This window comes from Sciurus carolinensis, chromosome 5 (genome assembly GCF_902686445.1).
Source record: "Sciurus carolinensis chromosome 5, mSciCar1.2, whole genome shotgun sequence".
Lineage (NCBI taxonomy): Eukaryota > Metazoa > Chordata > Mammalia > Rodentia > Sciuridae > Sciurus > Sciurus carolinensis.
The window spans coordinates 141,292,448-141,305,806 of record NC_062217.1 but is presented as its reverse complement, the minus strand read 5'-3'; the positions used below and the strand labels follow the sequence as shown (position 1 = coordinate 141,305,806).

The following is a 13,359-nucleotide window of genomic DNA, read 5'->3' as shown; positions in this document are numbered from 1 at the left end:
CATTTACCCTGCCATCTGGTGTCTTTGGACCTTTATAAGGCTCGACTTCTCCAAGTTTGATTGGCCATTCATCGTAGAATTCCTGGAGGCAATTACATTTAAACATTATTAAACAAACTGTCCCATGACCTACCATATCTTATCTGAACTATATGCATCTGTATAATTTGTTAATCTATATAGTTCTAGAATGTTAGACCTGAAAAAACCTGGAATTCTCAGCAATACTGCTTACACACTCATGACTACAAACAAGTAACTTAACTCTTTTTCATTTGTAAATGGGGATAATAGTAGAATTTATACTAGAGCATTGTTTTGAGGATTAAATGAATAGTACATATCAACTGGCACAGAGTTCAAAGTACTCAGCATAGAGCAGCTCTTTAGTAGACAACTAAACTAAATCCAGATCGGTTAAGAGGCTTGGCTAAGGTCACTCAGAGCAGTCAACAATGTCAGTCGCCTTGTTGTTCATCCACTCTCCCTCTTCTTGCTAGCAGAATCGGGTTTTATTTGGCTATCTGGTGATAATTTGTCCAGGGAAGAAGGGCCCTGGCCAGCCTGTACCTGGTTCTGTATCAGGTGCCTGGATTAGTGACCCAGTTCTGGTCACTGAAGGAGAGAAGACTGCTTAGGGGCTATTAGAGAAAGGTGTCTCTTAGATGAAAGTGACATTTGGAGGAAAAACCTTTCAATTTTGTCATGTCTATGTATTATGCTTTGAGCTGCAATGACCTTCTTGCCTCCATAAGAAGAGAGATCTCACAACGTGTTGCAGGTAGCAAAGTACTTGCGGGGGGCGGGGAGGGGAACGGACAGGAAAACACCTGAGACTTCAATGACTCTACTGAACTCTGCGTTAGCCAGTGCTAGAACTGTCCTACCTTGGGACTTTTAACATCATTTTGTTAAAGATGCTTTTGACTGGGTCTCATGTTCCTTGCAGCCCAAAGCATTCTAACCAATATATTCAGCTAGAAAGTGCCAGAGACAAAATCAGAACCCATCTTTTCTGATGTCTGGACCTATGTTTGTCCATTTAGAACAATTACTCTGAAAAAAAAAATAGCTATCAATCACAGGAAGAGTATAAACTGTATTGAACTACCAAACCTCCAATAAAATAAGCAAGATGAGGAACAAACATTATAATATGAATACCAAATATTTCATTATTTTTACTTCAAAAGAATTTAAAATTTTTTTAAAATGCAAAATCTCAAAATGGTAATTTATTATGCCCCTATTGTCTACTATATATTTTATGCATATTATATCACACCTTCACAACTAATAAAGAGATGTCCTCATTTTTGAGAAGAGAAAAACCAAGACTCAGGCAGGTGAAAAAATTTGCTGAAAAGAAGAAACAAGCCAGTGACTTTGAGACCTGACTTTGAGACTTAATATAAAGTATAGGAATCAAGATGGTGTGGTATTGGCAAAAGAATGGTCAAACAGATCAGTGGAAGAAATTTGAGAACTCAGAAAAAGACCTACGCAAACATGATCAACTGCTTTTTGGCAAAGGAGCAAAGACCACAGAGAAAGGCTGGTCTTTTTAACAAATTGTGTTGGAACAATTGGGCATCCACAGGCAAAAAGAGTCTACATACTTTATACCTTCCATTAAAAATAATTCAAAATGAACCATAGGCCTAAATGTAAAACATGAAACTATAAAAATTCTAGAGCATGATATAGAAAATCTAGGTGAACCTGAATGAGTGAAGACTTTTTAGATACAACACCAAAAGCACAACTTGTGAAAGGAAAACATGAAAAGATGGATGTTATTAAAATTGAAAACTTCTGCTTAGCAAAAGTTGCTGGTAGGAGAATGAAAAGATAAGCCACAGACTGGGAGAAAAATATCTGTAAAACATGTGTTCACTAAAGGACTTGGATCCAAAATATGTAAAGAACTCTTTTTTTCTTGTTTTCTAAATGGTGTCTTGCTATGTTTTCTAGGATAGTCTGAAGCTCCTGAGTTCAAGTGATCCTCCCACCTCAGCCTTTGGAGAGCTGGGATTACAGATGGGCACCACTAAGCCTGACTGCAAAGAACCCTTAAAACTGAACCATAAGAAAACACACAACCCCATTAAAAAATGAGCAAAAGATCTGAACAGACATTTTACCAAAGAAGATGTACCAATGGCAAGGAAGCATGTGAAAAGGTGATCAACATCATATGTCATCAGGAAATTGCAAATTAAGACAACCATGTATATCACTATATCTATTGGAATGGCTAAAACTCTAAAAATAATGACATCAGCAACTGCTGGTGAGGATGTGAATATGTAAAATGATACAGTCCCTTGGGAAGACAGTCTGGCAATGTTTTACGTGGATGAACAAACTATATAACCCAGCAGTTGTCCTCTTTGGTATTTACCGAAGTGAGTTGAAAACTCACATACATATGTACAAAAACGTACACATAACGTTTATGGCAGCTTTATTCATAATTGCCCCAAATTAGAAGCAATCAAGATGTCCTTCAATAGATGCAGTGAGAAACAAATTGCCATGCAGTGCAATATTATTCAGTCACAAAAAAAATGAGCTTAGCCAAGATGTGGAATCATCATAATCATTAATGGTTGAGTGGGTAAAGAAAACTAGTAAGCTTTCAAAATAAAGCAAATCCTGCCATTTGTGATAACACCAACAAACCTGGAGAACATTATGCTAATTGAAATAGACCAGGCACAGAAAGACAAATATAACATGATTTTACCTACATGTGGAATCTAAAAGAGTCAAACTTACAGAAGTAGAGAGCAGAATGGTGGTTCCCACAGGCTGGGAGTGAGGGGCAGGGGGCCTAGGGAGAGTTTGTCCAAATGCTACAAAGTTCCACTTAGGAGCTATAAGTTTTTAAGATTTATTTTAAAAATACAGTGATCAGAATTAATAATAATACATTATATTTTCAAAATCATTGAAAGAATAGGTTTTAAATACTTTTACTACACAAAAATCAGTATGTAAGGTGATAAATATGTTCATTACCTTGATATAATCCCCCTACAATGTTTACATATAGCAAAATTTCACACTGTACCCATAAATACATACAATTACTGTCTGATAAAAATTGGAAAAATTTAAGAAATTAATTTTTTTAAATGAGTTATCAAGCTATGAAAAGACATGGAGGAAACTTAAGTACATCTTGCTAAACTAAAGGAACTAGTCTTAAAAGCTACATCCTATATGATTCCAACTACTGGTATTCTGGAAAAGGCAAAAACATAGAGGCAGTAAAAAAAAAAAAAAATGCCTGGGATTTGGAGGGGAGTGGGGTGCGGGAGGGTGTTGGGTAGGTGAGATCAGGAGTTACAGGACACCAAAGCTATTTTGTATGATATTGTAATAGCAGATATATAACATTATGAATTGTCAAAACCCATGAAACTGCACAGCACAAAGAGTATTTCCTAATGTACATGATGAACATTATTTACTAATAACATATCAATATCATTTCCTCAGCTGCAAAAAAAAATGTACCACACTAATGTAAGATGTTAACAATAGAGGATGCTGGGGGAGGGGTGGGAGAGATAAGGATGTTTCTGGGAACTCTGTGCTTTCTGCTCAATTTTTCCTGCACCTAAAACTGATCTAAAAATGAAGGGCTATTAGTTAATTTTAAAAAGAAAAAGATTTAGTGAAGATCTATATGGCTTAGAGTGAAAAAGCCCAAATTCAAGCCTGGATCATTTTTGCTCCAAAAGGCACACTTTTACCTCAGTACCATGCCTGCTTGGCATTGGCTCTAGTGATCTATCATGACTGATTATTTACACAGTGTATCCATTTTTCAATGGATCACGTTTCATGAGGTGTGTATTTATAGGTGCTCTGAGGTGTGGAACAATGAGGACCTTCTCTTTGGTCATGTCCAGCAGTCCAATGGAGTATCGCTCACAGTTTAGGTATGTTCTGATTGTATACAGCGCTTTGTGAAACTGTCGCTCAACATCTGTGAGCTCTTCAAATACTTTATTAGCTGACCACATAAGGATCTGAAAATAGATATTAAAAAAAAAATCCAGTTAGAACAAAATACACTGTGGTGAGACAGAGCATTCACCCAGAGAAAACAGGAGGTGCATCAAATAAGCTGAATACATGTCACTAGATAATGCGATTCTGTGTTTGACAATGACATTCTATGTTTGAGCATGTATGCACCCAACAAACTATTCAGATCATCTAAATGGGGTAATGAAGGATAAAGAACAATATTTGCAGTCAGGGTACGGGAGTCTGGAACCTCAGTTTCCTCATTCATATGACGCAGGAACATTGGATGGAGGGTTTCTAATGTCCCTTCCCATTGCAAGGCCATGGGTTTATGAAGGCAGAGAAGCCATGGTGAGACCCCATGTCCAAATGTTTTGGCTCCAAAGGGCAAGTGCTCTTAAGTTGGATGTAAAGAAAGTCCCTGGGCAGAGGGTCCACTGGTGTCTGCTGGCCATGTAGGGAGAAACCCATGTGGACTCCTTCATGCATTCATAACTAGCCAGAGGTAACCTGACCTGGAGAGTTAGCATGGGGAGGGACCTTAGAAGTCCTCCATCCCAACAATATCCCTGCATTTTCCAGATGAGGAAACTGAGGTTCTAGACTCAGGAAATACTGTTCTTATCCTTCTGCCTCATGGAAACAATCAACTTTAAAGAGTGATTTTCTCTTCAAATTAAGAGAATTGATAAAAGCTTTATGGTGAGATCTAATGACATTTTTTTTCTAATGACAATTAGTCACACTAACCATATGATTAAGAACTGTAATTATTATCATCATCTCAGAGATGAAGAAACCAAGGCCATGCTGAATTTTGACTGAAAGAAAAAAAAACTGAGCCCAGTTGTATATATAGATGGAGGTTTGAGTCGGAGGGGTGGGGAGACATGAGAGGATACCCAGGACTGAGCACTAGGGATCTGCTCCATGTGGCTTAAATCTCCATGAGGAATAGGAAGGACCTGGGGCCCTTTGTCAAGGCAGGTCAGCATGGTGTGACTGATGTCACCTTCCTTTACCTGGCTTCTTCGGGATTCGACACTGTATAAGTAGCTGGTATGATGAAGTTTTAGGATGACAGAAACAAAGTTGAGGTATTTGGTAAAGACCTACAGATGGCAGAAAAGAACAAATCATGGGTCTGACACTTTCCCTCTGATTATACAACAAATCTATTTCCTGCGCCTCTGACCGGCTGCCCGAGGTTAGCGTTACCTCTTCATCCTGTTTGGAAAACTCAGATGCGTTTACTTTGTTCACCGCCATAAGCACAGCAAGAACCTCCTTGCCCATGACGATTGGGGCTGCCAGCAGGCTCTTAGTGACATACCCGGTTTGTTTGTCCATGAAGTCAGAAAAATGGTTGTTCTGAAAAACATGTTCACATGCTGTCAAAACGGCACAGGATCCCAGAGTGGTAGAGCTATGACATTTTCTCTAATCCAAATCGTACCAACAATGACTGGTGCCCCCACCCATCACCCATCATTCTGTGACTGTGCAGGATGAAATTTCCCATGTCAGACCAGCGTGTCTTACCTGAGCTGTGGCTCATCTAATTTAGGTTGAGATTGGGCCAGGAGGAAAGAAGTGTGTTACAGCTGAGTGGAAAGTGATGTTCTAGAAGGAAGAAAGGGGGGCGACAGACAGGGAGCCTGTGCAGGGAGGGATGGTAAGCTGGGAACACAGACATCATTCTCTAGTTACAAAAGTAAAACAGCTCTTGAAACAGGTCAACCCCTACATTTCAACATAAAAGAAAATAATGATAATCCTCCAATTCCTTCTAATCTCATCTACTCAAGGAAATCAGTGTTTCCTTCTATGTCTTTCTCTGTACATGGACAAAGATCTTTCTTTTTTTTTTTTTTTCTCCTTTTCAAATTTTATATGATACTTTCATGACTTACAATGTCTTGTGGACATCCCCCCAGACAAATGCATATGGATCTGAACTCACCTCTTAGATTCCTGCTCAGCACCCCACACTATGGATGCCCTGAGATTCATTCTGCTATCTTCTACTGATTTGGTGTGTTTATTGTCCTCCTCCCCCCAGCAAACAATATCACACTAATCATCCTTGCTTTTGCTTTTACACAGTGGATTTCCAAAGTGGAAATCCCGTCTGTCGGATCAACAGGTTATAAGCAACTTTAATTTACACAGATAACTTTCATGAAAGCTTGAAATTTATACTTTCACTGTGTGAGAAGACCACCCTTTTGCCAGCATCAGGTACGAATCAGCTTTTCAATATTCTACCAAGCTAATGTCTTTTATTCATATTTTTTTCTTTCTTTGAGAGAGAGGCAAGTGGATCTTCATGGATATGAACCTTCTGTATCAGTATGCAAGAGATGATTCTAATATGCTGGCCAGGGCAAGGACTGGGTGACAAGCTTAGAGGAGTGAACAAAGGGAAGGGTTTGAGAAGAAGGTTAAGGAAGGTGGTTGCTGTATTATTTGCAATTTCAGGGAATGTCCATTCTAGATGGATGGAGACCCAGCCTTCCATAAGTTCTGACATTCTTCCCTTTGAACTTGGGTCTTTTTCAATTAGCAGTGAATTTCTTGCCTAATACTGAGATTCACTGGCAAAAATCAATGTCCTGTTCTATTATATGTATATATAAGTTGAATTCTTTTCATTTCCTTGTGTTGCTGGTGCTTCTAAAAGCAGCATCAACCATGAAGGCTGTATCCTGTTCAGTTTCCTGAAGTAAAACCAGGAGAGTTCACTGATATGTGATTTGCAGGCCAGAATTTCCCCAGCAACAAGGACCACGTGGCCAATAGAACTCAGAGCTCAACTCACTCGGAGCAGCAGACCTGAGCTGTGCTTCAGAATCCCCAGCAGACCCAACCAGTCTTAATCTCCCAAAGTGGAATTTCTCTTCCCCAAGAACTTGTACTTTCAGTGCTCCATGTAATTTTAATGTTCAACCCAGTGGGTGAATCACTCTTGTGGAGGATCCCTAGCAATGGGACCATTCACAAAGCAAATGGGTGATGCTGGGGAAATCCAATGAAGCTCTTCACCCCTGATACTTCTATTCCCTTCCCAAAGCGGAAACACCTAAACCAACTATTTTTTTGGGAACCAGCCTTGCATAATGGAGAAGAAGATTCTTGAGTCAGATATCCTTGAATGAAACCAGACCCCAGTTTACTAGCTGTGTGATCCTGGGCATGTTACTTACCCTTCGTGTCCTTGTTTCCTAAACGAAAAGAGGGAAGAATAATATTATCTACTACTTAGAGTCCATGAAGTGAAGATAGAACAATTGAGTATGGTTGGGCACTCAGAAAGTGTCTGATACATAGTAGATGCTCAATAAATGCTGGGGGCGGGGAAGCCTTGTATTTTGGGGGGAACATCCTAAATGAAAAGTAGTTCTCTTTTACAATTATCCTTTTTCTTCTAGTCCTAGTTTTTCTAACAAATTCTAGTCACTGAAGAATTTAGATGCCCTTAGTTGGATACAAGTCTCCTGAGCTTAGGAGCACCTTCCTCTAAGAGCCAGCACTCTGCCCCCAAGCCATTAAGAGTCACATTTCTTTCCTGGCCACTTTACCTGTTACTTCTCTCTGCTTCTTGTAGCATCTTCACCCTCAGGTCAGGATACCTCCAGACTCCTAGATTCTTTCTCTTAATCCACTGCTTGCCTAGGCCAGCTCTCATCCTGTTTTCCTCCTACTCTATGATCCATTACAGATTGTGATCACCTTCATTTACACAGCAGTCCTGGGCACTGAAAGAATAAATAAAACCCAGAGGCAGGCACCACTGCAGGGAGTCAGGCAGCATTTCTCTCCAAACACATTTATCTCAGCACCCCAAACCTCCACGCCATTTCATCCTAGATTCTAAGCACAAAGGTGTGTTCGAAAGTTCCATTGACTGTTTTGAGAAAATGGCTTCTACCTTTCAAAACTGAATGCTTACTCATTCTCACATCTGAAAGTCCAGGAGAAACCATTCATCAAATTACAGGGCAGAGGAGGTGTGGCTTTCTAGTTTTGTTTTTTTTTTTTTTTTTTTTTTAATTTTCACTAACTCAAACAGTGCTTAGTGAAGTTCTTTGAGGAAAGCCTGTGTTTCCAGCACTCCCAAATTCTCTTGATTTTTTTTCCCCCCCAGGAAGCTCCTGAAGGCAACCCCGGAGCCTTGTTTGGAGCAGCAGGGTGCCTGATCCCTCCTGATCTCGGTGTGGCTAAATCCTGATTAAACACCATTAACCCTTGGAATCGGGAGGCAGAAAAGGAGGTGAAGAGGAAGAAAGAAGAGGAAGGAAAGGGATCTCTGGGCATCCAGTTAATTATTGAAAACTTCAACCTTCTCTTGTGGCTATCTTTTAAACCAGAGCCGGATTCAGGGTCACCCATACTGTTAATGAACAGCTTTCCCAATAGAAAAAGAAACAATTAGCTCTAAGAGGATATTTCTCTTTCCTGTTCTTAAGAGTTTTCCTGCCTTTAACCTGTTTTCAGAAAGGCAGTAATCACTGACACTGAATACCCAGGCCCCACAGTCCTACAGGCATAAGGATAATCATAACATCGCGAGCATTTATTGAGCATCTATGAGTCAGGCACCTCATATACAGTCAATCTGTACATTTGATTGTCTTCATTTCTCACTGGTGGAAATTCAATCCACAGCACAGTTACCAATCTTCAGACTTGGGTTTGCACCCAGGTTTGTCTGGTGCCAAAGCATTTGCCCTACACCGTAAAGCTACCCTGTTACCATCTTCACAATTCCAACATGGAGAGTATCCAGTTCTGGGTCTTTGTATAGGTGTCAGAAATCTTTCCCTCACCTATGCCCACACTGCTAACCAGAAGAAAAATCATGTGTGGTCAACCGTGTGGTAGAAAGAGGAAGGCCTTGAAGACCCTGGCTATTCCTCTGAACCTGACACAGCCTGCCTACCTGACCGTGAGCCAATTCTTACCACACAGATGGAAATACAATGAATGGTCCCTGCCTCCTGCACAGGGTCTTTGTCAGAACCAAATAAGAATAAGAATGTGAAAATGCCTTATAAATTGCCAAGTTGCAATGGAAAAGTGAAGAATGAATCAGAAACTTCACTTAAAACATTGGTTTCCACTTGTTTCCTGTTGCAGATTTTACCATATGCTAAAATGCAGGGTAAGAGAGGAGAGGGCTAGCTCCAGACTCGGGAGGCTTCATTCTGTTCTGGCCTTTCTCATTCATTGACAGGTACCATGGACTCTGGGGGAGATACAACTTGGTGACTTAAGCTATCCATTTGCCACAGGACAGACAGAGTTGGACTAAAGATTGCCAAACCCTTTTCAGCTCATATTCCACAACTGATTTGACATTCATCTCCTCCTTCTGGGTCTGCTCTCCCAATGGACCTGTGGTTTTCGACATTGACTGCATAGTAGAATTAGTTGGGGAGCTTTTAAAAAAAATAGCAATGCCTGTGTCCCAGCCTGAGAGTCCTGTGTAATCACCTGAGAGTCTCAGGCATCAGTAATTCTGTAAAGCTACCTGTTTGCTTGGAAGTACAGAGAGAGTTGAAAAGCACCAGGCTGGAGGAGAAAACAGTAGAAATAGAAAGCAAATGGGATCTTTTCCTCTCCTGAGTTCAGGGGGGTATCTATCTTCAGCACACACTTCCCTGGCCTATCCAGAACAGCAGGAGTCATCAGGAAGACACCTGTTCCTCAACCCTCTCCCCTGCGGAAATGCCCACCATGGACAGTGATAGGTCGGCTTTTTTAAAAAATATTCTTGGTTTTTTTTTTTGTTTTTTTTTTTTTTTTTTTAGTTATAGGTGGAGATAATACCTTTATTCCATTTTTATGTGGTGCTGAGGATCGAACCCAGGGCCCCAGGCATGCTAGGCGAGCGCTCCACCACTGAGCCACAACCCAGCCCCAACAGGTCAACTTTTTTTTTTTTTTTTTAAACAGGTCAACTTTTAAGTGGTTCTATTCTGTTATTTTCCTCTCAACACGGAGCACTGAGCTCATTAAGTATTACAGTAGAAATCATTTTACCCATCTCTCTTTTAAAAAAAATCAGAAAAGTCAGGTACAATGGTGCACATCTGTGACCCCAGTTACTTCTAGGGTGAAGGCAGGAGGATTGCAAGTTCAAAGACAGTCTAGGCAACTTAGCAAGACACTGTCTCAAAATAAAAATGAAAACAGGGCTGGGAGGTAGCTCAACGATAAAGGGTACCTGAGTTTAATCCCTAGTACTGAAAAAAAAAAAAAAAGTCAGCAAAAAATTCTTGAATGTCAACTTCTCAAATTTGATGTGTACATTTTCGAAGGTGGGCTCAGTTGGAAACTGTGAAGAAGCATATTCCCACGAGAAAATCTCAGGGTGTGGGGACACAGCCTTTGAGTTGGGGGTCAAGAGAAGCCTCTCTTAAGGGCATGTATCTGTTTAGTCACTGAAAACAGCTGCAGTAGCCTGAAAAGAAAACTTCAAGCAGCTTCAACTCTGTGAAGGAAGGGTTGTAAGAAACAGGAGATGCTAAGTGCCTGATGCAGCCCCTGCACCTGAGGACTGATGGGCAATTGTTTGCTCCTGTTTGACAAAATGCTTCTCCCGGGCCTGTGCCAACCTCCTCCAGTAATCAGCTTCAGGAGGCATCGAGGGGATTATGCTCCTGGCTCTCCAGCTGCCCTGGTCATCTGCTGGCAACCCACTCCTGCACAGAAAGCATTTCAGGGGCTGCTCCTGACCAGGTAGCTCTGCTCCATCGTAATCCGTTTCTCCCCTTTTGTTAATAGGAAATCATAACGGGGGGACTCAGGTGGGGAGTAAGGGCTGCCAGGAGAAGCTCCATGCTGGAAGCTTCCTGTTGCCAAGTATTTAATATTTTATCATTTTTCTAAAATGAATATGTATTGCAGTGGTAAGAAGAGTTAATTTTTCTGTTTTCATAAGGGGCATAACATGCCTTGTATTGGCACTATGTGCATTTGGTCTTCAGGAAGGTCCCAGGGTCCCATTTACATGATGGACCTTCATTCTTGTGAGAGCTGAGTTACTGGAGGAGGGGCATCAACTGTACTTCACTATCACTTAAATCCACATTTGTAAGGAGTCAAGTCAAAGATCTGAACTTTCAAAGGGTGTAATTTTTTTTTTTTTTTTTTTTTTTTGCACATTTGATCTATAGACGAAATAGTGGATTTATGAACTAGTCTGTCCCAAGAATTGCTTGTCCTCTGATGGTTGTGAATCAGAGGCACGGCATTGGGCATGTTGGCTGATCCCCCAGTGGGGTGCCCTCCTTGCCTGGGTTGTTCAGAAGAGAATTCCCAAAGCCATGAGGAGGTAGGGGAACTGGTGGGGACCACACAGGCCCAGGCAGGAGCGTCTGATAATGTGTCCACCACACGGGCGTACTGGGAAACATTATTCATTGACCATCTGAAATTTAAGCTTAACTGATTAACTTACATTTTTATTTGCTAAATCTGGCACGGCTGGGCCTGGGTGCTCCCCTTCCCCACTGCCCACTCTTCCAGGTTTTAGCCACACCAGTGGCCCCAGAGTGCTGCCATCTCTTTCCCATTGGTTCCTTCTGACCTTGCCAAGACCTCTGCCCTACTATCAGAAGGTCACCTACCTTTTTCACATCCGGGACGTTAAGGGGTTTCTTCGTGTGCGCAACCCAACCTACAATCCCGATGTCCAGAGGAAACACCACTTCTTTGTCAGGGACCACGAAGTTGTCCTCGAACTTGGAGGTTGGGGTGACGTCCAGCAGCTTCGAGGCTACCTCTGGCGTGCCATTGCGGGCGCGGCAAATGAACATGCTGCAGCGGTCGGCCTGCAGCAGCTGGGCCAGCCTCTGCAGGACCCTGTGTGCCGTCAGCTCAGCACTGCTCGACTCCTCCTGCACAGACAACAGCAGCTCCAGGCACATAGCGGACTCCTCCACCTGTGTCAGCTCAGGGAGCGACATGCTGGCCTGGACCGGCACCTGGCTGTTCTTGAAGATTTCTCCCAGTACCTCCACCCGCAGCTTTTTGTCGAAGTATTCCTTGGCAAACCCAGGGTTCTCCTCGAGGTATTTTTCCACAGCATTTTGGTTGATCTCACCCATGGTGTGACTTGCTTCGCTGCTGTTGTTCAGAAAGGAAGACCCTCTAGAGTGCTACCTGAGGCAGAGTGACAAGGAGGAAGTACATACTGGTCAAAATGACTGAAGGAATCCTAGGTGGTACTCCTAAGACCCCGAAGATGGAGCTGAAAGGTTACTCAGCGGAGCCTTCAAACTGCCTGTAATTCCTGGGATGTGACAGAAGGCCCTGGCTTATGATGGGCTTCAGGAAGCAGAGGATTAAAGAGTTCTTCAGGACAGTAAATCCCTGAGCATTATTAGCCCCTAAGTCCTCAAAGAACACTCAGAGCATCCTAGATCAGCCAGGCAAGTGTCAAGTTGAAGTATCTATTCCAGAAAAAAATAACTGAACTGTTGCAATCCAGAGCAAGGAAGAGTTACTAACGTAGTCCATAATTATATTACATGAGCATCAACTGGCATTTTGAATTGTTCTTGCATGACAGTCATAGAAAAGGCTTGGGTTTTTGCCTGTTTGTTTACATAGCATCGTTAATGAACACTGGGGGAGAGGAAGTTGCAGCGCCCATCATCAGTGCAACATAAAAGTGATTTCTAATTTCCCCTTTCTTAGAAGTCCATGGTCACTCAGGTTGTTTGGACTATTCTTGCTCCCAAATCCTCATCTCTCAACCACCCTCTTTAGAAAGTTTGACCTAGGAAGTGTTTAAAAGGAACAAACCTTGGGCTCATTACTAAAAAGGAAAATATTTTCCTACGAACCCCCAAGCTTAATCAAGCCACAAATTGAACAATAACTCGTTAAGACAGATGATTGCAAAAAGTGATCCAAAAATCAGTGTAAATTTTGTTTTTTCAATAGGAGTAGCCAGACATCATGCAGTTTTGCTTCAAGGTACAGAATAATAAATCTATTGGACAATAGCTATCTTGTCAGTTGCTAGGCTCCTTAACATCTCAGGGTCTACTGACATGGTAAGAACACTTACCACTACTTAGTTTTGTTTAATGTTCAGTTTATTAAGCTTTTATAATGATTAAGCACATTTCCCAAATATTTAAACACTATTATGCAACTAATAAATCAAACAACGCATTTCACGAACCAATTGTCTCAAATATTTAAATACTGATTTCAAACTTAGTGACAGTCTTTTAAAGCATTTCAGTAAAGCTCCAACCTAATATGACACATTCTCTTAAATGAAAAATATACAACATA

The 13,359-nt window shown here is 41.4% G+C and overlaps 1 protein-coding gene across 1 annotated transcript in view; it reads right to left on the bottom strand.

Moving 5' to 3' along the window:
* The window catches only part of Pde6c (phosphodiesterase 6C), a 50,240-nt gene extending 38,082 nt beyond the window's left edge, over positions 1-12,158 (bottom strand). Inside the window, exons 1-5 of the mRNA XM_047552708.1 lie at positions 11,679-12,158; positions 5,263-5,415; positions 5,067-5,156; positions 3,903-4,043; positions 8-82 (exon numbers count right to left, since the gene is read on the bottom strand). Of these exons, the coding sequence (XP_047408664.1) occupies positions 8-82; positions 3,903-4,043; positions 5,067-5,156; positions 5,263-5,415; positions 11,679-12,158 (939 nt within the window). The remainder of the gene's footprint in view (positions 1-7; positions 83-3,902; positions 4,044-5,066; positions 5,157-5,262; positions 5,416-11,678) is intronic.
* Positions 12,159-13,359: the final 1,201 nt, after the last annotated feature.